This window comes from Ochotona curzoniae, unplaced genomic scaffold (assembly GCF_017591425.1).
Source record: "Ochotona curzoniae isolate NIBS_2020 unplaced genomic scaffold, NIBS_Ocur_1.0 contig_430, whole genome shotgun sequence".
NCBI lineage: Eukaryota > Metazoa > Chordata > Mammalia > Lagomorpha > Ochotonidae > Ochotona > Ochotona curzoniae.
This window is the reverse complement of record NW_024466219.1, coordinates 1,799,868-1,827,017: the sequence shown is the minus strand read 5'-3', so window position 1 is coordinate 1,827,017 and position 27,150 is coordinate 1,799,868. Positions and strand designations below refer to the sequence as shown.

General features: G+C 51.4%; 1 protein-coding gene across 1 annotated transcript in view; it reads right to left on the bottom strand.

Annotated features, from left to right (window-relative positions):
• The window catches only part of HMCN1 (hemicentin 1), a 350,746-nt gene extending 323,854 nt beyond the window's left edge, over nt 1-26,892 (bottom strand). The window contains exon 1 of the mRNA XM_040985773.1: nt 26,637-26,892. Within this exon, the coding sequence (XP_040841707.1) occupies nt 26,637-26,892 (256 nt within the window). The remainder of the gene's footprint in view (nt 1-26,636) is intronic.
• Nucleotides 26,893-27,150: the final 258 nt, after the last annotated feature.

The window sequence follows — 27,150 nt, the reverse complement described above, 5'->3', positions numbered from 1 at the left end:
AGGATGGCTCAAGTCCTTGGGCACTGCACCAATGTGGGAGACCCAGAAGCAGTTGAGCTCTCTCACTTGCTCTGTCTATCCCCCACTCTCATAACTCTTTCAAATTGCCGGAGTCCAGCTCCAGCTGAGTTCAGAACTCAAGAAGGGTGCGTGGAACAGATGTAGAGAAAATAAAAGGACCACTACAATTCCAGGACTCCGGCATCAAATAAATAAATAAATACTTAAGGAAAAAATGCAAGCTCAATGGATGTTCATTCCATACCAGCATTTGCTCCTTTCACCCCAAGATATTTCCACATTCTGTTCAGAAAGAATAAGCACTTGCCAAGGAAAGCTGGAAAAACAGCGCTGCAGTGTTGGGGCTCTCAGGGTTTCTGTCTTCCTTATTCCCATGCCAGTGATTGTGTCCCCAGCACACTTTTCTGAGCTGGCCGTGGGCGTGGGCCAAGCAGCACTCCCGGGCACAAACGTGTGCCTCTGCCCGCCTGCAGGCTCCCATTCATGGTAGCGAGAGTCTGTTGTGCCCACTCTGCCAGCCCAGAGCCAAGGACAAGGTCATGATGGAGTTCACCGCGGCCTCTGTCAAGGCCAGCCCCCACCCCTCTCACTCCTGAGATGCAGTACGGCAGATCCCCAGGAGGCAGGCCACTCTGCTTCGTATGTGCACCCCACACTCTCCTCTTCCACTCTCAACTCATGGTTCACACGCACAAGTATGCCGACAGATTCACAATGAAGGCACACCACTGTAGCTGGCTAAAATCTATTAAAATAAAGATAATGGGAAAATCTGGAAAAGCAGGCATCTCTTGTTACCCCTTCACTGTACAATCAAGTTTCCCAAACCTGGGGGTAAAAATGCCCTCTAAACTCTGCTGCCAAGTGCAACAGCCGGGGAAACCCAGGACAGGATATGTCAGCTCTAACCACAAGCAGGAAATTAGACTTACTATGGCCCAGACCTAGGGACTGTGCAGGAAACTCAATCGATTTAATTCGGTTCTGCCATGTTTGATTTATGTAACGGCTTCATGTAGGCTGAGGACCTGGAAATGTGTCCCTCTTCACAGAGTTGTGCCATTAATAATCTGCAGATTTGAATCTGCGGTTAAGTGCATTTTTAAGAGGGTATTTGCAGCTAGCAAAGGTTTACACGATGATACACGGCAGTTGCTGGAACCAGACTGAGGCTCAGAACAGATTCCCAATGAAGCCAGAGAGGCAACACGTAAGAGAAGCCCAGATACAGCAGAGAAAGCCAAGACACCATTTTAGAATGCCAAGCCCTTTGCCTATTTGCACTTTCTTTGAAACCAATTAGGACTGCTTGCTACGGCCAAACAGTGAGCCCTCTACAAAGAAAGCAATGATAGAGTTCTAGACAATCAACATCAATCGGGAAGTGGGGGAGCCAAAAACACAGTAACAGCGACGCAGAGAGAACATGGAAGAATAAAAGTGAAGCCCAAACACGGTTTTTGCATTTCCATGGAAAACTTCGTGTCAGGGAAGACGCTTTCTGGGCCTCCAACTTGGAAACTAAAACAGGCTTCTTTGGAGTCTGATAAAATAGCAACACAATGTCAGAAAATGGCAATGCATTCTTCTAAATGATCTCAGAATGTTGGGCAGATGTCTTTTCATCAGTCTGTGTAGAATTCCTCAAAGATGTGCAGCATTTTACCAATGCAGAAAAAAGAAAAGTAGCCTGCCATCAGAGCTGGTAAGTGGAGACAGAACCAACCAGCAGGTCACCTAATCCACAGAACAGACCCTTCTCCAGGGAACAGTATCCTTGCTTCATTTTCAGTATTTTTTTTTCTTGAAAGAGTTACACGCAGGCAGGCAGATCTCCACCTGTTGGCTCAGCCCTGGGATGGCCATGGCAGCTGGAGCGGGGCCGGAGCAGCAAAAGCCCCAGTTCTTGAGTCACTGTCTGAAGCTCTCCCAGGATCAGCAGGGAACTGAACCCAAGTGCAGCATCCTGGACACAGCCAGTGTTCCTGGGAATGCCAGCACCCCAGGCAGCAGCTTAACATGCACAGCACAACACAGATCCAAAGTAGACTAAGTTACAAATAGAATCCTTCAAATCTGATTTTATCCCACCAGAATCAACTGTCTTAAGATTTCTTCATGTTAAGGATGGGTTTCATTTTTTAGGATCAGTTTGCTGTCAGCCATAAATAGGAACATACTACACCTGTCACACTGCAGAAACATCTTTTCTACTTGGCCTTCAAAACAGAACCCTTGGAGTCCTGAGGCAAGGTGAAAAAATAAGGTCAAGTTTGATTTTAGCTATCTGCTCTGAGAAATATACTAACACACACACACACACACGCACTGGGAGCAAGCATTTCCCATTTCTCATGTCTGATACGAGGTTCTTGCTGAAGTCGGCCCTGGAGACAGCAGCCACTCAAGGGCCTCTGACCCGCCGGGTGTGCAGACTGCATTTCCCAGCTTTGGTCCTAGTCCAGTTACAGCCATCACAGGCATCTAGGGACTGGGCCAGCGCACAGGGAAGAGCTGCGCTCTCTCTCTTTTACTCATTAACAAAAAAAAACAAAAAAAACCAGGGATATGGGCCATGACTTAGTCCAATGTGTTTCCTCTATTAGCAAACTGGACTTTGAGGAAAATCAGTGGTTTGAAGCTGGTTTGACACATTCTTCCCACAAACCTAACAACTGAACAAAAATAGAAAAGCAAAAATGCAATCCTGCTGTACTTTCCTTTAACAAAATGGTCACCAAAGAGGAAAAACCAAACCATAATCTACATGCATCAAAAGTAGAAAGGGTGAGTAGAAAAACCTCTCCAATTCTTCAGTGAAATCCCCAACCGTTACTCTAAAAACTCTATCTGGACAACATCCACACCTGTTACCAAGCAACTGCATTCCCAGATGTTAATGCAGGAGCAATGAAAACATACTTGCACAAGAATGCTCCTAAGAACCCCAAACCAGAAGTCACCTGACAGTGCAGCCGAGAGCGCGCAAGCCAAATGCGGTCTGTTCACAGAACCGAGTATGAGCCCTTAACGTAGAAGGGATAGACACCGGCAATGCTCAGAGGTCACACCCAAAGCAAAGCACACTTCAGGATGTCCCCTTTCAGGGTCCCATGCAGGCGCCACACCACGGGGCTGCCCACACAGGGAGGGACGCCCAGGAGAGGGATGGAGCAGGCAGGAACACAGAAACACTCCATCTCACAAACATGCACCCGGACAAGCATGTTTTACAACATGTGGAATGCACCACAATTCATGCAACATCCAAATTATAAGACAGCAGGCCAAGTGGACAGTCCAAGAAAAAGATGCGGGAACCCGTGACGGAGGAGTGACGCCTGCTCACCACTGCAGGGGGTCACAGGTTCAGAAATTCCCACCAAGTCAGCCCAACTGCTGCTTTCCTGCCTAGAAACCTAGCTGGGGTCCGAAGGTAGAACTCTCCAAACCCACCACTAAATGCCCAGAGGTACAGAGGGAAAAACGGAAGACAAGGCAAGGCACAGCTTGGAGTAAACGGGGGCTCTTCAGAGATAACAACCCAGGTCCCTGCAGGAGGCCCTGCCGCCACCACTCCCCAACCACAGACTGGGGCCAAAGATTTAAAACAAGCAGAGTTCATCCCCCAAAGGGGCTCTTCCTGTGATTGCATGGGGGAGGGCCAGGGAGGAATGAAACCTTGAATAAAAGATTTAAGAAAAAAACAGATTAGGACCAAAAGTTCACTTTCCCTCACTGCCTAGGAACAGAGTGAAAGCTGCCAGGATAAATCGGGGCAAGCAGACGTCACGGGAAGATCACCTCTGAGAGCAGGGATGGTGCTAAGTTAGAGATCCGAAAGCCATGGGACTAGGAAAACCCAAATGGGTAAGGAAATCCTAGCCATGTTTTATCAAGGCCTTTAGGTAAACAGTTAGTGCCTACATACAGCCAGCTACAGCCCCTCTCATGCTCCACTCCCCCAACCCAAGAAAACCACACAGAACGTTCAATTTATCCAGGCCTGAAAGGGCAGCTGAACAGCAAAGAGTCCTCCCACAGGGGAGGCAAAGAACTCACAGCACCCACTTCACAGCCAGCTGGAGGGGAGGGAGCTGCCCACACCCAACAGGAGCCACAGGTAAGGAGAGACCACAGGGGACAGAACTTCACCTGCTGGAGGACAGGTGATGCCACGTCACAAGGCGAGAAACACCGAGACAGCAGAGCCCTGGGTGGCAGGCTGTAGGATCAGGGAGAGCGAAGGAGTGACCAGGAAGTGCCCGAGAAGCACCACAAGGCTGCACGAGGACACAGCTCCCACACGCCTCACTCCCACCTCCCTCTGCTCTGTCCTTCTCCTGACATGGAGGAAAAGACAGAAATGAAGGCAGGGAAAAGGCACGGGCTTTGGGAACCACACAAAGGAACACTACAACTTAACCCTGGAGTCGCAGATTTCATTCTTACATTGAATCAGAAAGCTAAGAGCAAGACACGTGGCACTCTCCTGGACTTGGAGCTGCACACTTTGAAAGGTAATGTGGTCTCCATTCCTAACAGTAAACAACATGCAGCATTGACGGAAAGCAGCAATTACTGCAGAAGTCTGTGAAGTGATGTAAAAATCAAGCATTCTGGGAGGGATAAAAGGAGAACAAACACCCCAGACAGCCACTTGTACAACCACACACACACCTTTCACGCATGACACCTCCAACACACCTGCAGGCACGGCACACAAACACACAAACACACAACACATGCAACATGCCTGTGAGTGGAGTGTGAATCAAAGCAAACACAGGTCTCTTTACCAATCACATTTATGTGGCTTAACTTTTTTCTGTAGCTAAAATAAGTCTCCTTAAGGATGAAACTTGCTCTGTTTGAGGTTTCTGTCCGGGATGCGTTGTTTCAGTAGAGTCCTTTTCACTGAGTGAAGGTGGCACACACAGTTAATGCAGATGCCAGGGTCGTACACCGGAAGGGCACACTGCTCCCACACCAGGGAAGTCTGCTGACAGTGGCTGAAGCAGAAGACTGGGCCCTGAGCACAAATGAACTAAAATGCAGACAGGAGCCACATCAGTTTTCCCTGACTGCTACCAGCATGATGGAGACAAAATTCATGAAAACCTCCAAGAAGAAAACTGGAGTGAACTCACACAGAGGAAAACGACAAACTAGACCTAATAACAAACAGGAGACACCAGTGGCATACCACCTACTAAACCATACGCCCTGAGCCACAATCAGGGTGACACATAAATACAACAGATTCCCCAGAGTTCCATGTCAGTGTAATGAACAATCCATAGACCCTGAGGGGACAGCCATCCGCCCCTGTGAGTGGCATTGTCCATTACCCATGGAGTACAACGAGGTGGAGAAACACAGCTGACCTCTTTCAACAACCTTGGAGCTTTCCCCAGTCCTGCCTAATAAACACAGGTTAATGACTGCCCCAATGAATAAGCCCCTTTCAGGAGAGAGACGGCTCACGAATCACTAACACCTGAGTTATCCAGGGGAGGAGGCGGTCCCAGCACGCCCACGCCTCAGGCTACACTCATAATCAATTAGCTACATCAAATCCCCTTTTGTTTCCCTCCAGTGATGACCACCTGGTTACCTGACTCCTGTATCCCTGCCCCACCTGGCCCCCATCCAGAATTCCAGAATTCCAGGCCCTTCCCAGACCCCTGGGGCCACCTCCCTGCAGGTGACCACTCCAGAGCACCCTCAGCAAACAGCAGAGAGCAGGGTACCACTCACTGGGTCAACACAGACCCACCTGCCTCTGAGCCAGCACCTATCCTTGGCATCAGGAACCTGAACAGATTCTTTACTGAATTTTGGTTATTTCTACTTTTTTTTCAAAACATTAGTAATTTGTGAAATGGAGAATATCTAAGAAGCGACCGACCATTTGCCTTCGATCACACTCTCCCTCACGTCACCTTTGCTTCAAACGTGGTCGAGCTGCCTCCCTCCCAAGCTTCATCCCAGATTGACTGTTGGTCCATTAACTCATCCTAATTCTGAATGTTTTCTCCAATACTGTAAATTTCTGAATTCTCTGAAAGTGTTTTTACTGACACGTAATGCTTAAGAAATTCAGCCACATTCCCACCAGCATTTCCAATCACAACTTCACCAGCTGACCTGCTATGCCATTCCTCGTACCCAAGCCCAACCAAGAGCACTGTCAGGAGTCACGGAGCACTGCCGAAAGGAATCACATGAACACTGGAACGAGAGTCATCACCAGGTGACAACACTCAACCCCAAGTGCAACCAACACTTTTCTCTCTCCACTTTTCATTACCTCAAACCCGTGAGTGCAAACTTCAGACTCTCCTTCCCAGAACTATATTCCCTACTTTTTCCCTACTCATTCTCAGCTGAGGGGAAAAGGAAACTTCAGCCACGAACACTGTCCACAGCCTCTTCATCATCTCTGTGTCCATTCTTCCCACCCCCCACAGCAAATGGACAACACTTTCATGTTGCTCCTCCCTCCCAACACCTCGCCCTCCCGTGTCCCCTGCAGCCCGCCCCGTCCCTCCTGCATCCCGTGCAGCCCAGTCCCTCCTCATCCCTCCTGCATCCCGTGCAGCCCGCCCTGTCCCTCCTGCATCCCATGCAGCCCGCCCCATCCCTCCTGCATCCCGTGCAGCCCAGTCCCTCCTCATCCCTCCTGCATCCCGTGCAGCCCGCCCCGTCCCTCCTGCATCCCGTGCAGCCCAGTCCCTCCTCATCCCTCCCGCATCCCGTGCAGCCCGCCCCGTCCCTCCCAGTCCCAGGCATCCATCAATCTCATCTTGCATTTCCTGCATCACCTCCTCCTCCACTGCAGACCCTGATCCTGCCGCTTCTGTAAAGCCTTTACTTAGAAGTCCCTCCGCCTCTGAGTAACAACTCACCTCCCAGTAGACTTCCTTGAGGGGAGAAAACACAGGTCCTTGTCTGGCAGCTTCAGCCCTGCGGTCATTCCACAGCACGAGACTGAAAGCATGCCTTGTGGTGGACAGCAACTCACCCACCAACATAGCCACCTCGACTCCCGTCAGCAAGCCCTTCACACCATCTCTCCCCACGCTCCCCATCTAAGAGCTGTACCCCCACACTCTGCTTGAACTGCATTTTCTTCTTGCCTTGAAACTTGTTTGGATGAAATGATTCGTTTTGCTTCATGGGTGCACCCATTGCCACCACAGGAAACTGTCCACAGCTCAAACTCCACTCTTAACACTTAGCTGAGGCTCATTATCACACATTCTACAGTGTACTGAATATGACCATACTAGGGAGACCACACGCAACTCAACATGCATCTGTGAGGATGCTCTGTGATTCAAGCAATAGAGAAAATGCTATTTTTTAAAAAGATTTATTTATTTTTATTGCAAAGATATACAGAGAGGAGGAGAGACAGAGAGGAAAATATTCCGTCCAATGATTCACTCCCCAAGTGACTGCAACAGCCGGTGCTATGCCGATCCAAAGTCAGGAGCCAGGAACCTCCTCCAGGTCTCCCACGCGGATGCAGGGTCCCAAGGCTTTGAGCCATCCTCCATTGCTTTCCCAGGCCACAGCAGGGAGCTGGATGGGAGGGGAAGCCGCCGGGACTAGAACCAATACCCATATGGGATCCTGGTACGTTCAAGGCAAGGATTTTAGCCACTAGGCCACCACGCCAGGCCCGAGCAAATGGTATTTATGCCATGTTTAACCACAGGTGACTCTGCAGCCCTTACACTGCAGGTGCTGTCCAGATGCACGCGAGCTCTGCATCCTGGTCTCTGCATCGTCCTTGGTTCTGCCTTCCTCCTTGGGTTGGCTTCTCCAGTGAGGTGGCCCAGAGCCTCCCTCACAAACAACACACAAAAACCCAATCCCTTCAGCCTGGAGGAGATATGCTCCCAACCAGGACTTGTACGGACTCTATTTGGACTTGGACTCTATTTGGCTTCACTCACCAGCATCATGAGGACCCAGCTCGGATGAGCGTCTGACCAGGCGGGGCCATCCAACACCCCCTAGTACGATCCTGTGCCTGCAAGTCCCTTTGCCTTTTGTTTGCTGCTCTACCAGCTGGATTTTTGAATCCAGTAGTGCCTGCTAAGTGGTGGCTCTTGAAGGGAAGCAAGTGCCAATCACTGCTGGGCACCAAAGGACAAAGCAGAGTAAGTGCAGCCAGAGAAACCACCTGCAGGGCAGAGTGGATCAGCGCCAAGATGAAATCCCTGGGCACAGGGAGCTACTGCTTCTTCAAAGCACCACGTGGCTTCTCTGTCTCTCCTCTCTGTATACCCGCCTTTCCAATAAAAATAAAATAAATCTTAAAAAAATATATATATATATTTGACATATATTATCTGAAAAAAAAAATCTAAATCAGGGGCCAGTGCTGTGACACAGTGGGTGGGCTGCCCCCTGCAATGCTGGCATCCCACGAGGGTGCCATTTGGAGACTGGGGTTCTCCCTGAAAATGTGACTAAGAAAGCAGTGGAGATGGCCCAGGTGCTTGGGCCCCTGCAGGACATGTGAGCCCCAGAAGTGGTGCCCAACTGTGGCCTGGCCCGGCCCAGATCAGTGGTTGTTGCCGGTTGGGGAGGGAATCAGCAGATAAAGCCCTGTTTCTCTTCTCTCTGTAACTGGCTTTCAAAAAAATAAATCTAAAAAAAAAAAGCAAAGCATTCTTTGCTTTCATTAGTATTTCTCCCAACACAGACCCTGTCCAGCCTCACACACTAGCCCTCCGACCAACGCCGATGAGAAACAGTTGTGGCCACTGTGTAATCTCTTGCCATTCCTCTCCACTTCTCCCCTCTATAAAATCCACTAGAAGCCACTTCCCTGCCAGAGACTCCTGCAGAAACAGCCACAACTGTCTATATACACACTGCTGGAATGGGAGCTTCCTCTTACCAAGAAGTGGGGTGCCTCCCGTCCCTTCTAGTCTGGATTGGCCTTGTTACTTGCTTTGGCCAACACAGTACGGCAAAAGTGAGAGTGTACCAGTCTCAAGTATAGACTCAAGAGGCTTTACAGGACTGGTGCTGTGCCAGCTGCTTCCCATGTGGGTGCCAGCTCGAGTCCTGGCTGCTCCACTTCTGATCCAGCTCCCTGCTACTTTGCCCCAAGATGCAGAGGGACATGACCCAAATACTTGGCCTTCTGGCCCACAAGGGGAGACCCGCAAGCAGCTTGGGGTTCCCAGATTGGGTCCATCCAAGTACCAGCCACTGTGACCATCTAGGACTGAATCAGAGGAAAGCTGGTCTCTCCCACACCCACCTCTGCACCTTGCAGCCCTACCTCTCTAAACACTGACTGAATGGGGGGCAGGCCGATTGACCCCTTCTGTGAAACCTGTTCCTGGCCAAGGGTGCATGGATTAGAAATAGCCCTCTGGACAAGGTCTGCATCTTCCATGAAGTTTTGACAAGACTGTGATCGGTACATGAAAGGTGAGGAATAATACAAAAAGTGGAAACTGTATTTCCCCGCTCCGCCTTCATGTTGCATTCAAAGGATTATTCTTCGCGGCCTGTAACTGGAACGTGGCGTTTTTCCTTGCTAAGGGCTATCCACATCAGCGTGGCACGCCACCCGGAGGGGTTTTATTTTCCTTCTGATAGCCATCTTTCAACAAGTCTAGCTACAAGTGAATGAGACCAGCATTTCCACAGCCAACAACTGTGGCTCACGCCTGTACTTGCTCACTTCCATTCCCCCATACGCTCCTTCCATTTCTATCGTGACTGAATCGTGTAATAAAAATTAATGCCTCGATTTAAACGACTGATACGAAATGCAATGCATTGAGCCTGCTGGCACACACAATGTTCCACCTCATCACCACATTCGTCAGGAGTAATTAGCATCCCCGGGGATGAATTAAACTGTACACATGCAACGTGTGGAGATGCCTTCATCCCAGCAGGAACACCGTGCTCCGTCCTTTCCTCCCACTCAGCCTGGGTTTTGAGTTTCAGCAGCTCTGAAAACTGAACTCTCTCTCCGGGGCACCCAGATGCGGCAAGGCCCAGCAGCAGGCTGCAGGCTCTTCCCACCCCACACTCACCAGCGCCCTGTTGTCTCTCCTCCACACTGCCCCCAAGGCCTCTGCAGGTTCTTAAACACCTCAATCAAGTTGCTACATAAAATGGAAAAGTGAAAATATGTAACATTAAATTTTCAAAATTCCACAAGTGTTCCTGGCATATCTAGATAATTGAGGCCAGTGGGCCTCTGGTGAATTTACTGGCAAGCTTGCATATCATCAATTTCTCTCTTTCATGTGCAAGCTACACAAACTCAATGTTAATGTGCTGTAATTTAACTTCACATATGGATAATTTAAAATTTAAAAGTCTTAAATCAGACCAATATCAATGAACCACTAGTAACTTAATCTAGCAACTCTGAATTTAGTAAGTTAAATTATGCTGTTTATGTTAAGCACATTAGTCATTAATTTTTATATATATATATTTTTGAGTTTTTGGTTTAATTTCAATTCGAATCTAAAACTACAAAATACATTGTAAAATCTACCTTTATCAAAAAACAAACAAGGCTATTCAGACCTCAAAATACATATTGATCCTTTAAGTCCCTGAGTGTCAGATTTCCGTTACTAGAGCAAAATACTAGAAGAGGTTTGGTGGGCTCATGGTTTTGGAGGCTCAGAGCCCAAGCTCCGGCAGCTGCATTGGGCTGGTATTCGGTGGGGACACTTGCTGGCAGGGTACCCCACAACACGACCAGCACACGTGCCAGCCTTCCCTCACGAAGCCCCCAAGACCCGCCTGCGGGGCCTCCCCTCCCCACTCCGGCAAGGCTCTGCTTCTACATCATCCGCATTCGGGCCCTCAGCACCATCAATCCAGGACTCGAATGCACTCAGCGACCACATCCTGTTCAAACCACACCACTTGGCTTGACTATTTTTTAATTGCTTGTCTAAATTCTGTATTTTTTTTTCATCTGCCAGACTGCTAGTTTCCTGTTCCTTTACAGTATGTTCCTGCTTTCCTTATTTCTTTAAAGACAAAATCCTAGTTTACAACCTGCCTCACTACTCCAAGCCCGGAAGCTTCTGCGAGTCTGATTCTCAGCTTTTGGCTCCTAGATTCCTCGCTCCAGGCAGGAAGTGGCTGCCTACTCCTGCTGGCGGACGCTGCAGCCCATGGGACAGCCCTAGAGTGGCACGCTGCAGCCCACGGGATGGCCCTGGAGTGACACGGGATGGCCCTGGGGTGACACGCTGCGTCCCACGGGACGGCCCTGCAGTGACACAGGACTGCCAAGCAGTGGCACGCTGCAGCCCACGGCACGGCCCTGGGGTGACACGCTGCAGCCCACAGCACGGCCCTGCAGTAACACGGGACGGCCCAGCAGTGACACGCTGCAGCCCACAGGACGGCCCTGGAGTGACACGCTGCATCCCACAGGACGGCCCTGCAGTGACATGCTGCAGCCCACGGGACGGCCCTGGAGTGACACGGGACGACCCTGCAGTGACACACTGCATCCCACAGGACGGCCCTGCAGTGACACACTGCAGCCCACGGGACGACCCTGGAGTGACACAGGAAGGCCCTGCAGTGACACGCTGCAGCCCACGGGACGGCCCAGCAGTGACACGGGACGGCCCTGCAGTGACACACTGCAGCCCACGGCACGGCCCTGCAGTGACACGCTGCAGCCCACAGGACGGCCCTGGAGTGGCACGGGACGGCCCTGCAGTGGCACAGGACAGCCCTGCAGTGGCACGCTGCAGCCCACGGGACGGCCCTGGAATGACATGCTGCAGCCCACGGGACGGCCCTGGAGTGACACGCTGCAGCCCACGGGACGGCCCAGCAGTGACATGCTGCAGCCCACAGGACAGCCCTGGGGTGACACGCTGCAGCCCACGGGACGGCCCAGCAGTGACATGCTGCAGCCCATAGGACAGCCCTGGGGTGACACGCTGCAGCCCACGGGACGGCCCTGGAGTGGCACACTGCAGCCCACGGGACGGCCCTGGAGTGACACGCTGTGTCCCACGGGACGGCCCTGGAGTGGCACACTGCAGCCCACGGGACGGCCCTGGAGTGACACGCTGCGTCCCATGGGACAGCCCTGGAGTGGCACACTGCAGCCCACGGGACGGCCCTGGAGTGACACGGGACAGCCCAGCAGTGACATGCTGCAGCCCACGGGACGGCCCTGGAGTGGCACGCTGCAGCCCACGGGACGGCCCAGCAGTGACACGGGACAGCCCTGGAGTGACACGCTGCGTCCCACAGGACGGCCCTGCAGTGACACACTGCAGCCCACGGGACGACCCTTGGGTGACACGCTGCAGCCCACGGGACGGCCCAGCAGTGACACGCTGCAGCCCACGTGACGGCCCTGGAGTGGCACGGACGGCCCTGCAGTGACACGCTGCAGCCCACGGGACGGCCCAGCAGTGACATGGGACAGCCCAGCAGTGACATGCTGCAGCCCACGGGACGGCCCTGCAGTGGCACGCTGCAGCCCACGGGACGGCCCAGCAGTGACACGGGACGGCCCTGGAGTGACACGCTGCGTCCCACAGGACGGCCCTGCAGTGACACGCTGCAGCCCACGGGACGACCCTTGGGTGACACGCTGCAGCCCACGAGACGGCCCTGGGGTGACACGCTGCAGCCCACGGGATGGCCCTGGAGTGGCACGGACGGCCCTGCAGTGACACGCTGCAGCCCACGGGACGGCCCAGCAGTGACACGCTGCAGCCCACAGGAAGGCCCTGGGGTGACACGGGACGGCCTGAGTCCTACAGTGGAAGTGGCTTCAGAACTTTCAAGTTCTCCCTGCCCTCTGAGACTTGTGCAGGATCAAGTCTTGCAATGTTTCTTTTCAGACTGTGCTGGTTCCATATTTTCAGCAACAGAACTGATCTGAGTATTACTGTCTTTCCAGAAATAGGATGTGCCCTTGCTGCCTTGCCTCATGAAGGAGAACTTAGCCTAGGTGCTGGGTCCTAGAACATATTTTATCGCTCACCTGAAAAAAATGACTTACACTACCAGTTACATGCAAGGATTCTTCAAAAACCTCTCAGGAAACAGAATTAAAAGGCAAATTTATTTGAGCATACACAGACTTGAACTCTGTGCAAATTTTTTTCATGATATATTTTCTATTAATTTTCTATTAATCTTTGGAGACCCTATGAATATATTATTTCAAACTTTTGCATCCAAATACTCACCTTTAATTCCACAAACTTTGAGGTTCTCAAGCATAGATATTCCTCATATTAAGTTAAACCATCTTTTATAACTTGAGCTTTTAATTCTAAAGTGAAGAATACTACTAGCCTTACAACACACAAAAAAGCGTGCACAATCGGGCAACACGGAGAATGAAAAGTGACTGGGACTTCGCACCCTCACAGCCTCACTCGTCTGTCCAGTGGGGATCCAAGGCCCAACCTCCTTAGGATGGAAACAGACGACACCGTGACCCTTGGCAGTGGATTTTTTTTTCTAAGAACTTGAAGTTTCCTTCCTTCTACAACTGATCACCAGTGGCAGAGTCTCCAGTGAAAGACACTGCTGCTGGTTATTTTCATAAGGCATTCAGAAAGAGCTGCCCTCAGCTGATGGCAGAACCTGAGCCGCTCTCAGCAGGCAGAAGGAGGCCCTGGGAAACCCCCAGCCTGCCTCCACCTTCAGCTTATTTCCACCACCCTCCAGGGCACCTTGTTCAGCAGCCAAAGCCTCCCGCTGATAGCGTGCCTCTGGCGGATGCCTGCCAGCGCCTGATGCCTGCCAGCGCCTGAGCCCAGCACCACCTCTGGAATTTTCCTGGGGTCTAAGGTCACCTGTCTCTGGCAGCCTGGTGGTGCTGATGCTGCTTCCCGTGCCTGCCCTGTATCTGCCCTCCTACACATGGTGCAGAGAAAGCAACTGCTCCGTGTCCAATCAGGCCGCCAGTGTCCCAGAGCTTGGGGCAAAGGGACTCCCTGACCAGCACTGCCTTTCCCAGATTCTCCTCTGCTCTCAAACTCTCGCAGGGACCTTGAATCTTTGGGCTCTGAAACCTGAGAGCACACAGAGCTGGACAAGGGAGCCAGGGAAAAAAGTAAGAAGGAGACAAAAACGCAAACACAGCTTTGCAAATCTCAAAGTTTTAAGTCAACACTTGGAATCTTGACCTTGATGACAGCTGAATCTCATCTGTGCACACAATCACAGCCTCAGCTCTCAGACTGCTTCTGCCTAGGGCTGGCAGCTTGGTATAGCACACCAATCCTCTACCCGCGGTGCAGCATCCCATATGGATGACAGCTCCTGTCCTGGATGCTGCACTTCCCATCCAGCTCCCTGTTTACAGCCTGAGAAAGCAGCAGGAGATGGTTCAAGTCCACCCACATTAAAGACCTGCAAGAAGCTCCTGGCTATGGCTCAGCCCATGGCCTTTGTGGCCATCTGGGAGGTGAACCAGCAGACAGAAAAACTTTCTCTTTGTCTCTCCTTCTGTATGCAACACTTTGAGACAGAAATAACATAAATCTTGGCACCCAGAGCAATGGCTCAATTGGTTAAACCTCCCATTACAGTCTAAGGATCCCATGGGGTGCCAGTTCATAAACCAGCTGCTCCACTTCCCATCCAGCCTCCTGCTTGTGGCCTGAAGTCTTGGGAACCTATACCCAAGGTGGAGACCCAGAAGAAGCTTCTGGCTCCTGGCTTCAGATTGGCTCAACTCTGCCCAATGTGGGCATCTGTGGAGTGAACCAGTGGGCAGAAAATTTTTCTATTTCTCCTTCTTCTCTCTGTAAATCTGCCATTCCAATTTAAAAACAAACAAACAAAAAAAAACCCAAAAAGCAAAAACCTTTAAAACAGATAAAAATTAAAAATAAAATAAGCCTAAAAACCAAAAATGTTCTTTCTGCTACGATTAGTCTATTGACCAACTTTCGGCCCCATCAGCACTTGGTAAGAGCCATTAACTACCATTGCTGAAGTTTCAGGATTAACCTAAGAGCAATCAGTCAGCCAGTCAATCTCTCTCTCTCTCTCTCTCTCTCTCTCTCTCTCTCTCTCTCTCACACACACACACACACACACACACACACACACACACACTCTATTCCCTTTCCCAAAGGTGCAAGGATATGCCGTCCAGGGCCCCCTGAGGCAGCCTCCACCCCAAGAGCTCCGTGCAGACGCTCCCCTCCTGAGATCCACAGGCACGGCTCACCGCAGGAGCCATCCGGGAAGTCCTGCAACACTTCAGGCAGCCTCCTTCCCAGGTACTGACCGCAGCTTCTCCTTTCTCCCCCTGGAAAGAGGGGAGCCCACTGTTCCACAACACCACTCAGCCCTCTGCCCCGACCGTAGAGTACGCAAGGCTGCTAAGTGTGAATTCCAGGCCCCACCGCTGCTGAAGGCGGATAGCACGCCCGCTGCACGCCGTCCACAGGGTGACGGGCCGGCAAATGGTCCTCTGCATGGTCAGTTCTAAAAGTCAGAAAAAAGTAACCCAAAATGTATGGTTAGAAACCATAAAAATTATTAAAAGTTCAGGTTTGTACCAAGGTATCCACCTCTGAGACTGCCAAAACTGACGTATGTAAACAAACATTTTCATGTGCCCAGTTCGCTTTCACAGAACATCTTTCCCTACTACAAAAACAATAGTTTGGGCCCAGAGTGGTAGCCTAGTAGCTGGAATCCTCACCTGGAACGCGCCAGGATCCCATATGGGTGCCAGTTCTAATACCGGCAGCCCCACTTTCCATCCAGCTCCCTGTTTGTGGCCTGGGAAAGCAGTTGAGGACGGCCCAAAGCCTTGGGACCCTGCACCCGCGTGGAGACCTGGAAGAGCTCCTGGCTCCTGACTTTGGATCGGCATAGCACTGGCTGTTGCAGTCACTTGGGGAGTGAATCGTTGGACGGAAGATCTTCCTCTCTGTCTCTCCTCCTCTCTGTGTATCTGACTTTGCAATAAAAATAAAGGGAAGGCAGGTGGAGAGTGGGAGGAGCTGAGGTCCGACCCCTGCAGGAAGCTTTGCAGGGCCTGACCGACAGCCCGGCCAACGACTGCAGAGCTCCCGCCAGCTCCTGCGGCAAAGCAGGCAGCGGACGGGCAGCTGCAGAACCAGCACCAAGTCCAGCCGCCCGGTCCACAAAGCGCCAATCTGCTTCAGAACGAGCTGGACATGGCCGCAGGCTGTGTCCCTGAGGGATCTAGTTCATTTCCTTACAACATGATAACAGTACAATTACCAAGGGCACTAAGGGCCGGGATGTGAGCAGTGCTCAAGGCCAGTCTCAAATTCCACCCCTTTTTAATATTCAGTGGGACTCCACCCTGGACATCCTCCAAAAGGCTAACCTTGCTGGAGGAACTTTCGCTGGGGGATTTGTCTTTGAAGGGTTTTACCTCCCTAGCATGGGATTTTTCTGGTTTAGGCTATTGGTGCATTCTCTCACTCTCAGCTTCCTGCCTTGTTTCTTGAGTGTGACTTTGGCTTGATCTCAGTAAGTGCTTTTTTCCCATGCTTCTTCACACCTCCACCCTGAATTGCCACACGTGGAGGGAAGGAGCTGGAGTGTGCCCAGCCTCACAGCCCACGAGCAGCTGAATCACCACTTCCCTCTCCTATGCCTTCTGCGAAGCATCTGCCCGTTCACAATCCCATCCCCAGCTAACAGCACTCTAAGCCAGCAAGACCACGGGGTGAGCCTGACACCAGTCCCTATCAGAGGTACACAGAGTGCTACTGCAGCTGCTAGTTAACAACTCCACCGAACTAGCACAATCATCACGAAAGGCAGTATGGGGAGTCCTCAGAGTGCTGGAAACTTACCCCAACAAAACGAAAGCCCACGGGACAGTTATCTGTCCCACTGTGTCGACTGCAGCTCACTTCACAATAGCCAGGATATGGCCATCAACACACAGCTGAATAAAGAAAATCTAATGTACACTATGAAATACTACTCAGCCATAAAGAGAGCGAAACCATGCCTTTTGCAACAAAACAGGGCAACTGGAAATCCTTAGGCTAAGTGAGATATGCCTGTCCCAAAAAGAAACTATTTTTCTCTGATAAGCAGCAGCTAACATGGAATATAAAAAAATACACAGCAATTTAATGGTTACTTCGGGATATGGCTCTTGTTTCAGCCCGTGTTTATACCCCAGTGGAACTGTGGTCATCCTACTTTCATGGTGACACAATTAACCCTACGTCTCTTCAGGACCAACAGAGTGGCACAGCATATTAATCTTCCATCTGCAGGTCCAGCACCCCGTGTGAGCGCCAATTCATGTCCTCTACTGTCCAGCACCCTGCTTCTGGCCCAGTCCTGCCCCTGCACCCACAGGGGACACCAAGAGGAAGATTTTGGCTTCTGGCTCCTGGTTTTAGATTGGCCCCGCTCTGGCCGTTGCGGCCTTTTGGGGGTAAACCACTGTATGGAAGAACTATCTCACTATTTCTCCCCCTCTCCTTCTGGCAAATTTTCAATTAAAATTTTTTTATTTATAAAATTTATTTTTGTTGGAAATTCAGATCAAATTTATAAAGAAAAGGACAGAAAAATCGTCCATCTGCTGGTTCACTCCCCAAGTGGCCACAACTGCCAGAGATGAGCTAATCCAAAGCCAGGAGCTTATTCCAGGTCTCCCATGCGGGTGCAGGGTCCCAAGGCATTGGACCATCCTCAACTGCTTTCCCAGGCCACAAGCAGGGAGCAGGATGGAAAGTGGAGCAGCCAGGAAATGAACCATGCCAATATGGGATCCCCAGCACTTGCAAAAGGTGAGGATTTAAATATTGAGCCATTATGCAGGTCCCCAAGAATAGATTTTTAAAAATACATGTCTTTGGGCCCAGCGGCATGGCCTAGCGGCTAAAGTCCTCACCTTGAACACCTGGGATCCCATATGGGCGCCAGTTCTAATACCAGCAGTTCCACTTCCCATCCAGCTCCCTGCTTGTGGCCTGGGAAAGCAGTCGAGGACGGCCCAAAGCTTTGGGACTCTGCACCTGTGTGGGATACCCAGAAGAAGTTCCTGGATCCTGGCTTCAGATTGGCATAGCATCGGCCATTGCACTCGCTTGGGGAGTGAATCATCAGATGGAAGATCTTTCTGTCTCTCCTCTCTGTATATCTGACTTTCCAATAAGTAAATAAAAATCTTTAAAAAGAAAAAGTCTTTGTATAAACTGATGAGGGGAGGAGTACTGAGAGGACACGGGGGCGTGAAGGAAGGGTAGTTGCCTTCTGGGATCCACACCTATGGAATGCACAAAATTTGTTCTCTTTATGTTAATTAACAACTACAAATTACTGAATGTCAATTATTGTATTATGACAAAGGACAGATGGGACCAGAATTGTGGTGTAGCAAAAAAAGCTGCCACTTGCCATGCCATCCTGTATGGGTGCTGGGTTGAGTCCAGCTGCTCCACTTTCGATCCTATTCCCTACTACGTACCCGGGAAATCGGCAGCAGATGACCCAAGCGCTTGAGCCCCTGCACCGTGTGGAAGACCCAGAGCCCCTGGCTTCTGTCTGCCCAGCACAAGATGTTGTGGCCACTCACAAAGTGAACCAGAAGATAGAAACTCTTTCACTCTTTCTCTGTAACTCAATCTTTAAAAAGAAAAAAGAGATACACAGATGAATAAATCATATTCCGTGCCTTCACAACTCAGTGGATTTAAATTTAGGTTTTATTGTAAATACTGAAGCACTTACAGTAAAATTCCCATTTTGCTCTTCATGAAAAGAAGGTGCCATCCGGACTCTGAATGACAGCCGCTGAAACTGTTAAGATGTTTCTTTTCATGATAAGTTCCATCGGCTCAGGGATTTCCCTACCTCCCTATTCTCTCTCACCCCCTCCCTACAATAATATAGTCCTTCAACAACAGTTTAATTCTATTTTAAAGAGCTGGCCCCAAACACCGGAACTGCACCAGGAGCTTGTTCTGGCCCGTGAGGACAGCAGTCCAAGCACTTGGGCCATCTTCTGCCGCTTACCCAGGCACATTAGCAGGGAGCTGGATGGGAAGTGGAACAGCCAGAACTTGATATGTGGTGCAGGCAACCGCAGCCAGTGGCTCAACTTTCTAAGCCACAGTGTCAGCCTCAAAAATCCTGTTTTTAAGTAGACTGTTTCTACTAAACCTCCCTTAAGCTAGGAAACATACTAGAAAGCACCCCTTCCTCCTGACCCTCCATTCTCTGGTCAGAATGGAGACTAATAACCAATGCATCATAATGTCGGTCCTAACATTCCAGCAAGTGGGGCCAGCAGGAAGGGCAGCTGAGTTCAACGCTCCCAGAAGCCACAGTTCTCCCGGCGGGTGCTGAGCACTCCGTCCCAGCTGCCGCTAAACCCACAAAGCTCCGTCCACAAGCAAGGAGGAAACAGGCAAGGGACAATACCCGCAGGTGTTTACAATCCCAGACAGCACAGGTTCCGGCCACGTCGTGTTTACATGTGTGCACTTCCCCCCAGTATAGCCACAGCCTTGCACGGCAGAAATCTCCAGCCATGGCCCTTCTGTTCTGTCCCAGCAGTCCCAAGGAGTCCCCGGGGTTAGCCTGAAGGCACAGTATTGAAAGGAGCAATGCCCAGCTTTAGATGCATGTCCCCATGTTAACAGTCCCGGGCAAGCCACTTCACCTCTCTCAATCTTCAAAGTCAAAACACACACACACACACACACTCATTCTGTCACTCACTCACTCACTCACTCAAGATGCCCAGCAAGTCCAGGTGCTTCAGCTGTGGAGCTCGGGTTAGTTCTTTAAAGAGCAGGAGGAAGACAACAGAAGGTGTAAGGATAAGGAAGAGGAGGAGGAGCAACAAAAGGAGGAAAGGGAAGGAAGATAGTGGAAGGGTTCTTTCCAGCATCGAAGTCCTAAGTACAGAAATTTTAAGCCTCTAGTTTCAATAGCTCACCAATAATTAAACTTAATCTTTTTTTCTGAGAAGTCCTAAGCCAGTGATTTTCTCGGAATGTTGAGTGTAAGTGAAAGAGAAACAAATTCATTTTCAGATCCAACCAAGTTGGGAACCTGGAGGACGCTCGTCAGGGCAGCCCTAGAGAACATATGTGGGCACCTTGCAACACGTCCAGTTACTGCCCAGGTGCCACACTGCCTGTGGGCTGAGATGTGGGCAGGAGACAGATGTCGCCCTTTACACAGCTGCCCCTCCTGCCCACACTGCAGATAAGGAAACCTTCATCACACGTGGCTGATCATTTTCATGAACGCTTCCCCTCCAGTTCTCACGTCCATAAAAACCCCTAGGTAACCAAAACGCAAGGAACATATTAACACACGCAGACTTGCAAATCTGCTTCCATGGGACTCCGAGAAGATGGCAGTGACCCTCAGCGGAGGGCGGGGAAGGCTGCTTGCGGAAAATAACATTTATTCGTTTACTCAATCATGTACCCAGCAAATACACTTCAGCATTCTGCCAATTAGCCAATACCATTTAATGAGTTAGAAACACATCAATGACCAAGACAGGGGAAGCAAGATTTAAAAGCACATTATCATGTACATATACAAATATATGTAGTATGACTTTATGACAGTTGAGCTGCCGTTGTCCAGTGGAGAGCAGCCTGGGGCAGGTGGAAACAACTTGAGAGAGCATGGAAACAGACAGTGAACTTCAAGCATCTGAGCGGAGACATGACAACTCAGCGCAAAGGCCCCGAGACAAGCAAGTCAGACTCCCACACACCTGAGCCGCGGTGGAGCTTCCCAAGCCAGCATCAAGACGTGACTTACTCCAATCTTCCTGAAAACGTCTAGATCAAGAAGACTTCAGAAAGACACCAAATAATACCCAGACATTGTGGCTTCACAGCACGCCCAGTAAAGACTGACCAAAGAACAGAGAAAAAAGATTACAAACCACTGCAGAAAGCGGGTATTTAAGTCTGTCTAGTAACCAGGTGGGTCTGAGACAGCCGTTAAGGGGGAGGGTGTTCAGCCCAGTGGCTGAGTACCGGGAGGTTGCCCACATCCCACCCTGGAGGGTCTGGACTGCCCGTGACTGCTGCCACCATGCTGGGAGCAGCCACAGCTCCAGGAACCGGAGCCCTCATCGCCTTGCCAGCTCTGCTCGGCAGCCCGGGCCCAGCCTGGGACGACAGGCCCCTGCGAGATGCCATCTTCTATGTTGTCTTTCTCTCAGTTTTAAAAACCCAACGGGAGGAGCAGAGGGGAAAGGGTCTCCCAGGCAGCACAGGATCTTTCTGGACTTCTGCTATTTCTTAATGAAATCTGCATTTTATTGGCTCTCTACTTGGCATAGTATTAAAAAAGAAGCACCATCTCCCACATTCATCTTCCACGAACCACTGTCTCCCCAGGATCCCTAGCTCCCATGTAACTCTCCCCATTTAAAATAAAATGTCTCAGCATCACAAAGAAGGTAAACAGCACTTTACTAAATGGCATGATTTAAGAGTAAAATTTCTTAAGAGTAAAATAATTTTCTTAAAATGAAAATTGTTTAAACAATTTAAATTCCTCCCCAAAGATAATAACACTTCTCTCTATAACTGCTACCAAGAGTTCTGCTCCTATCCTAGACGGAACCTGAGCTTACGATATTTTCTGATGAAATATTTTCATTAGAAATTTACAAGCCGAGTCTCCTAGGAAGACTTGGAGGGTTTTGGCTCTTTTTTGAGTAGTAATTGCTGAGTTCGCTGCTATGGCTTGAACTGTGTCTCCCAAAAGAGCCTAAGTGTAACTCCACCCCCACCCCACCCAGCTCCAACTGTCTTCCTGTCTGCAGACAGGGCTGTTCAGGTGCTCGTCACAGTGAGGATGCTGTGTGACAACGCAGGCTGAGGCCAGGACGGTCCACGTGCAAGCCAGGGGACAGCCGAGAATCCCAGCAGCCCCACAGCGTGGGGCAGAAGTCGGCCTCACAAGCCCTCCACAGCACCAGCGGGGGACGGCCACCACTCTGCCTAGGCACAACTGTGAGACGACAAGCTGCTGTAGCTGAGCTGATGCAGAGCATAGCTTTGCTAAGGTTATAGCATCAAGCAACACCGTGGGCCCTGGGCACCCACAGTTACCAGAACTGGAGGTGAAATGGAAAGCTCCCTTCCTCAGGCAACCCTGGGCATCGGTAACAGCTTCAGGTGCTGCACACAGAAGATGAGGCCCCATCACGCACAGCTCCTTTCTGAAGCTCGCCTGAGGTGAAGCATGGACAATCCCTATTCCAGTGCCTGGAGCACATGAGGAATAAAGTAGGTGGGAGTTGCTACCATCAGAGGCAAAACGACAGGATCTAGTCATGGGCAGAGAGGCCTGTGACCACAAGGGCACCTGCCTAACCGAGGCTCTTTAAAGAGTGTATTAATGTAACATCCAACTCAATTTCTGCAGCCTAGAATTCATAAATTCCACCTCCATCTTCATCTTGACTTCCTTTTCCACACAAGCCAAGCACCATGATGGATCACTTCCCTGCTAACCCTGCTGCGCATGTAAAACCCCAGCCTGCCAGCGTACTACAGCCAGCTCTGACCCTGTGACCTAGCAGCTCGGCCCTCTCCAGACACTACCCTTCTCAACCATACGCGACGACACTTATTCAGCGAGATCACGGTCCTTGAGCAGTCTGGCAGCCAACCTCAGGGACCAAGCTCAGGCTGCAGGAGGCCCCTGCTGGAAACCACACAACATTCAGGCATTTACACACCCACCTTCCAAACCACAACCCGTCCCACAAAACCTCCCGTGGGCCCACAGTCAGCCTTGACTCCAAAACGTCCACGGTTCTTCTAAAATCTCCTATCCTTTAACCACATCCCTCTTCAACAAGTCACCTCTTTTCTGGTCTCTGCGGTGTGCGGGTGAGGGGTGGGGGTGCCCACCAGACTCCTACCTATCACCCTCGACTCAGGACCCACCCATGGTCTGCTTCTCCCCAGCAACTGATCCATCCTCACACCCCAATCCTTTTCTCCAAAGCCGTCCAGTCTCTCTTCGGCACTGCAGCCTTTTAGTTGCTCCAACAGTACCCGACAACTCTTGCTGTGTCAGTGGCCGCTCTGTTTGAAATCCCAGGGAGGAATGTCTGCAGAGAAGTCATCGTGTGTGACAGACTGAGCTAGTTTTTTTGACATCTGCCCTTTTAATCAACCTCCCTATGAATACAGTATTGTTTCCCGAGACTGAAGACCACATATTAAGTCCCTGGTGGAGTGGGGCTACCACTCAGAGCCCCACTTTCACCCACACTGCTCGTTTAATACAGCAGCCTGGATTCAACCATCCCTTCTCTCACCCACGACTTCAGCCTTCTGCCTATACAACTCAAACTCTTTTTTTAGCATAGTAGTAGTCAGCCTTTACTTTCAGGAAACTTATAAATGGGCAGCGCAATATCTCCTGCTTAACACTCAATTTCAGATTTCCGAAAGCTGTGTTATTCTGTCTTCCTGGGTGCTTCTGCCAGAGTCCTTCTGACAACTTCCCTTCTTGGGACCACTTGCGTGAATGCTGGCGTTCTCAGCTCTAGCCCGTCTGCTCCGTCCACACACACTCCTGGGATGACCTCATTCAGTCTTTGGCTGTCATTGATTTAGGTTCCCAGCGGTCAGGACAGCTCCTTAGCACTATTTATACTAACGCTGGCTCATGGGAATGCTGGGGAGTGACACCTGCCGACAGACAGGCCACCCAAACAAATCCGCAGGAGGCGACGTTTGCTCTGATATGTTCACCATCATGGACTAGTATCTGGCTCTCAGACTCGCCAACTCAACTCGACTGTCAGAATATTTTAAACAAGAAAGACTGATATGCACAATTGGTATGCCAAAATGTGAGTTAGCAGAGTGGAATATAACTGGCAAATCTGACGGATACCCCTGTCTGACCAAAGCCTTCTCTTCCCATCAGGAAAGTGTACCAGAGGACTCTTTAGGGAGGCTGGGATCAAAGCAAGACCCAAATATGTGATGACATCATTACATATTTGTAAGAATAAACACTGAATCCATCACCATAGCTGGACTCCTGCTGAAGGGTGGGCTGGTAATCCAAGGGTAGAATGAATTCAACTTTGAGCCCTAGTTAGAAATTGCTTAACTCTGCTCCAGTCTGTTTAAGCATAACTTCCCCTACGCTGAAGTCTATTTGCATGGCTCTTTTCCACTGTCCACCTCAAGCACTTTGTGCTGTTACTGATTTGGGGCAACTTAATGACTAGGGGCCTACTGTAAGACTCACCAGCCTGGGAGGAACTACTCTTCCCACTGTGAGGTTTCATATTCCTTCCCCAGAAGGCAACCAATCATATGTCCCTTTTTCTATGTTCTTTAGACCAAGTCCAGTCTATCAGACACTTGCAAGAGACAGGGCACAACCCACACCAGCATCGCTATCCATCTGTGGTCTCGCTCTCCGCCTTAAACAGTCGCCAGGTTTCAATTATGCGCAAAAGAAAGGCGTAGGGCTCCTCCTCAATGATAGACTGCAGGGCTGGGAGCCATTTTCTGAAAAGGGGCATTTGGATATCCAGAATATCTACAAAGTTCTCAATTTAAAAGTTAGCCTGCTATAGTCGTTTGAATTTTGAGTCCCACCTGTGGCTGCCTCAAGCCGGGCCAGACCAAATAACTGCACGGGCTGCCTCACACAACCCACACCTGATCTAGTCTAAGCTAATCATGCCCAATGCCCAAGGCCCCAGGCCTGAACCAGCTGGGTTCAACCGCCACCTTTTCACTGCAGCATATGTGGGAGTCTCGCCTGAGTTCAGGGCCCAGGTCATGGTCAAAGTAGAGCATATGTAAGAACCAGGAAGTCTGACAACAAGCTGATGAAGATGTGAAACCAGAACCTTCAGACACTTTCATAATGGGGTACAAACACTTTGGAAGGTTCTCAAACAATTCAACATAGAATTATCATAACCTAGCAATTCCCTTCCTGGCAGATACCCAAGAGAAACGAACCATACAGCCTCACAGAAACATTCATAACAGCATGATGTGTAAGACTGATGTGAAAACACCCAAATGCCCATAATATTTTATATGAAATTTAGTTGAAGTTGTTGCACACACAATATCAATGAACCTTCAACCTCGAAAGCCACAACCATGAGCTATCACGTGGACAGAGTCCACACCTAGACACGCCACAGAGATGGACAAGCGGACCAGCGGCTGGGAGCCGGGCAGAGGAGAAGCAGGGAAAAAGCAAGGGGTGTGTGTGTGGGGGTGCCTTCTGGAGGTACCAGAATGTTCCAAAATCAACAGCAGTTACAGCGCCTGTCTGTGAGCACACCGAAAGCCACCTACCTGCACATTCTAAGTGGATGAATTACGTAGTCTGGGAACTGCATCGCAATGATAGCGCAGTAACAATGGCTCCACCCACTGTGAGGACCGCAGCCCCCTTAACCCACCGCGGCTGACAAAAACACTGCACGTCCTTTCCATCCTCCCGACTCGCTTCTGGAACCTCCTTCTAGACCTGGCAGGACCCGCAATACAATTCATTCTAATCATTTCTCATATCACTTCCAAATACGATAGACCAGTTTCCACCAATGGCTTGAGATAATCTGTGTAGTCCACCTACAGCAACATGGTTTCAGCAGCGTTTTTAGGACGGTCTCAGAGAAAACTTTCTACTTCACACTGTAGCCAACTTGAGCTTTGTCCCTGTAAAACAACAGATGCAGTCTATGCCAGACAAAGCCTGCAAGTGACACCTGGCACCTTGAACCGATTGAAACATCCTAGCCTAGCTCGTGTCAGCAAAACACAGCTCGCCCGTTCCATTTTCCGGCACGCACCTCTCTGATGGATGCAGAAACACCGAATACCTGTGTCTAGCCCAGAACAGGACCCGCTATCGCCTTCATCACTGGAAGAACACGAAAATCTCAGGAGGGCCGACCTAGCATTCCACAGCTGAAACTGGTTATCCCCAAATAAGGCGCGGCAAGCACGTGAACTTCTCCAGGTTGGCCCAAGACACGGGAAAGAGGAGAGAGAGTGTGAGAGAGTGGGGGGGGGGGGGGGGGTCTCCGGGTCGCGCTCCCCCGGTGCAGAGCCGGGCTCCCCTGGTGCAGAGCCGCGCTCCCCCGGTGCAGAGCCGGGCTCCCCCGGTGCAGAGCCGGGCTCCCCCGGTGCAGAGCCGGGCTCCCCCGGTGCAGAGCCGGGCTCCCCTGGTGCAGAGCCGGGCTCAAGTGTCCCACGAGAGCAGAGCTTCCAGAGCCGGCCGCCTGGTGCTCGGCGTGGGCAGCAGCCTGCGCTAAGGGCGCCCCAGGTGGACCCTGGGCTTCCCACCCGGGGCGCAGCTGAACCCCTCGCTCCGTGGGGGTCGCGAGTGGGGCGACTGAAGTAGTGTGGTTCCAACTACCTTCCAAGGACGGGACAGCCCGAATCACACCGGAGCGCGGACCCGCGCCCCCTCCAGGTGTGGGGACCCCGCGCAGGCTTCCCTCCCGCCCGGCTGCAGAGCCGGGCGCCTCTTTTGTTGCCTCCGCGCGCAGCCGCGCCTCGAGACTCCGAGCCAGGAAAGCGCCGCGGCGTCGCCCCCCTCACCTGGGTCGTGGAAGGGCACCAGGGCGAAGTTGTAGAGCGGTCTCTTGGGCCTTTTCAGAGACGTCTCCAGGATCTTGGAGGCCCCTTCGATGACCTGGACGAGGTCGTCGTACATGGAGCCCGTCACGTCGAACACAAAAGCCAGCGTGGAAGCGCCCTCGGGGACGTCCTGGGCGCCGGCCTCGGGGCTCGCATCCCCGGCGAGCGCGGAGCCCAGCAGGGCCAGCAGGAGCGCGGCCGCCTCCCCGCGGCTCATCGCGCCGGCCGCCTTCTGCCTCCCCGGAGCGCGCGGATGGCGCGGGCGGATGGCGCGGGTGGAGCGCGGGGAGCGCGGGGAGCCGAGGGCGCGCGAGCCGGCGAGCTCCGAAAGCCTAGGCGCGCGCGGGCCGGGCGCGGCGCGGGGCGTTGTGCGGCCGGCGCGCGGAGCCCAGCGCCCGGCAGCCTGAGCCGCCGCGGCCGCCCCGCCCCCTGCGCCTCGCGCCGCCCCCGGCAGCCCGGCCCCCGGCAGCCCGGC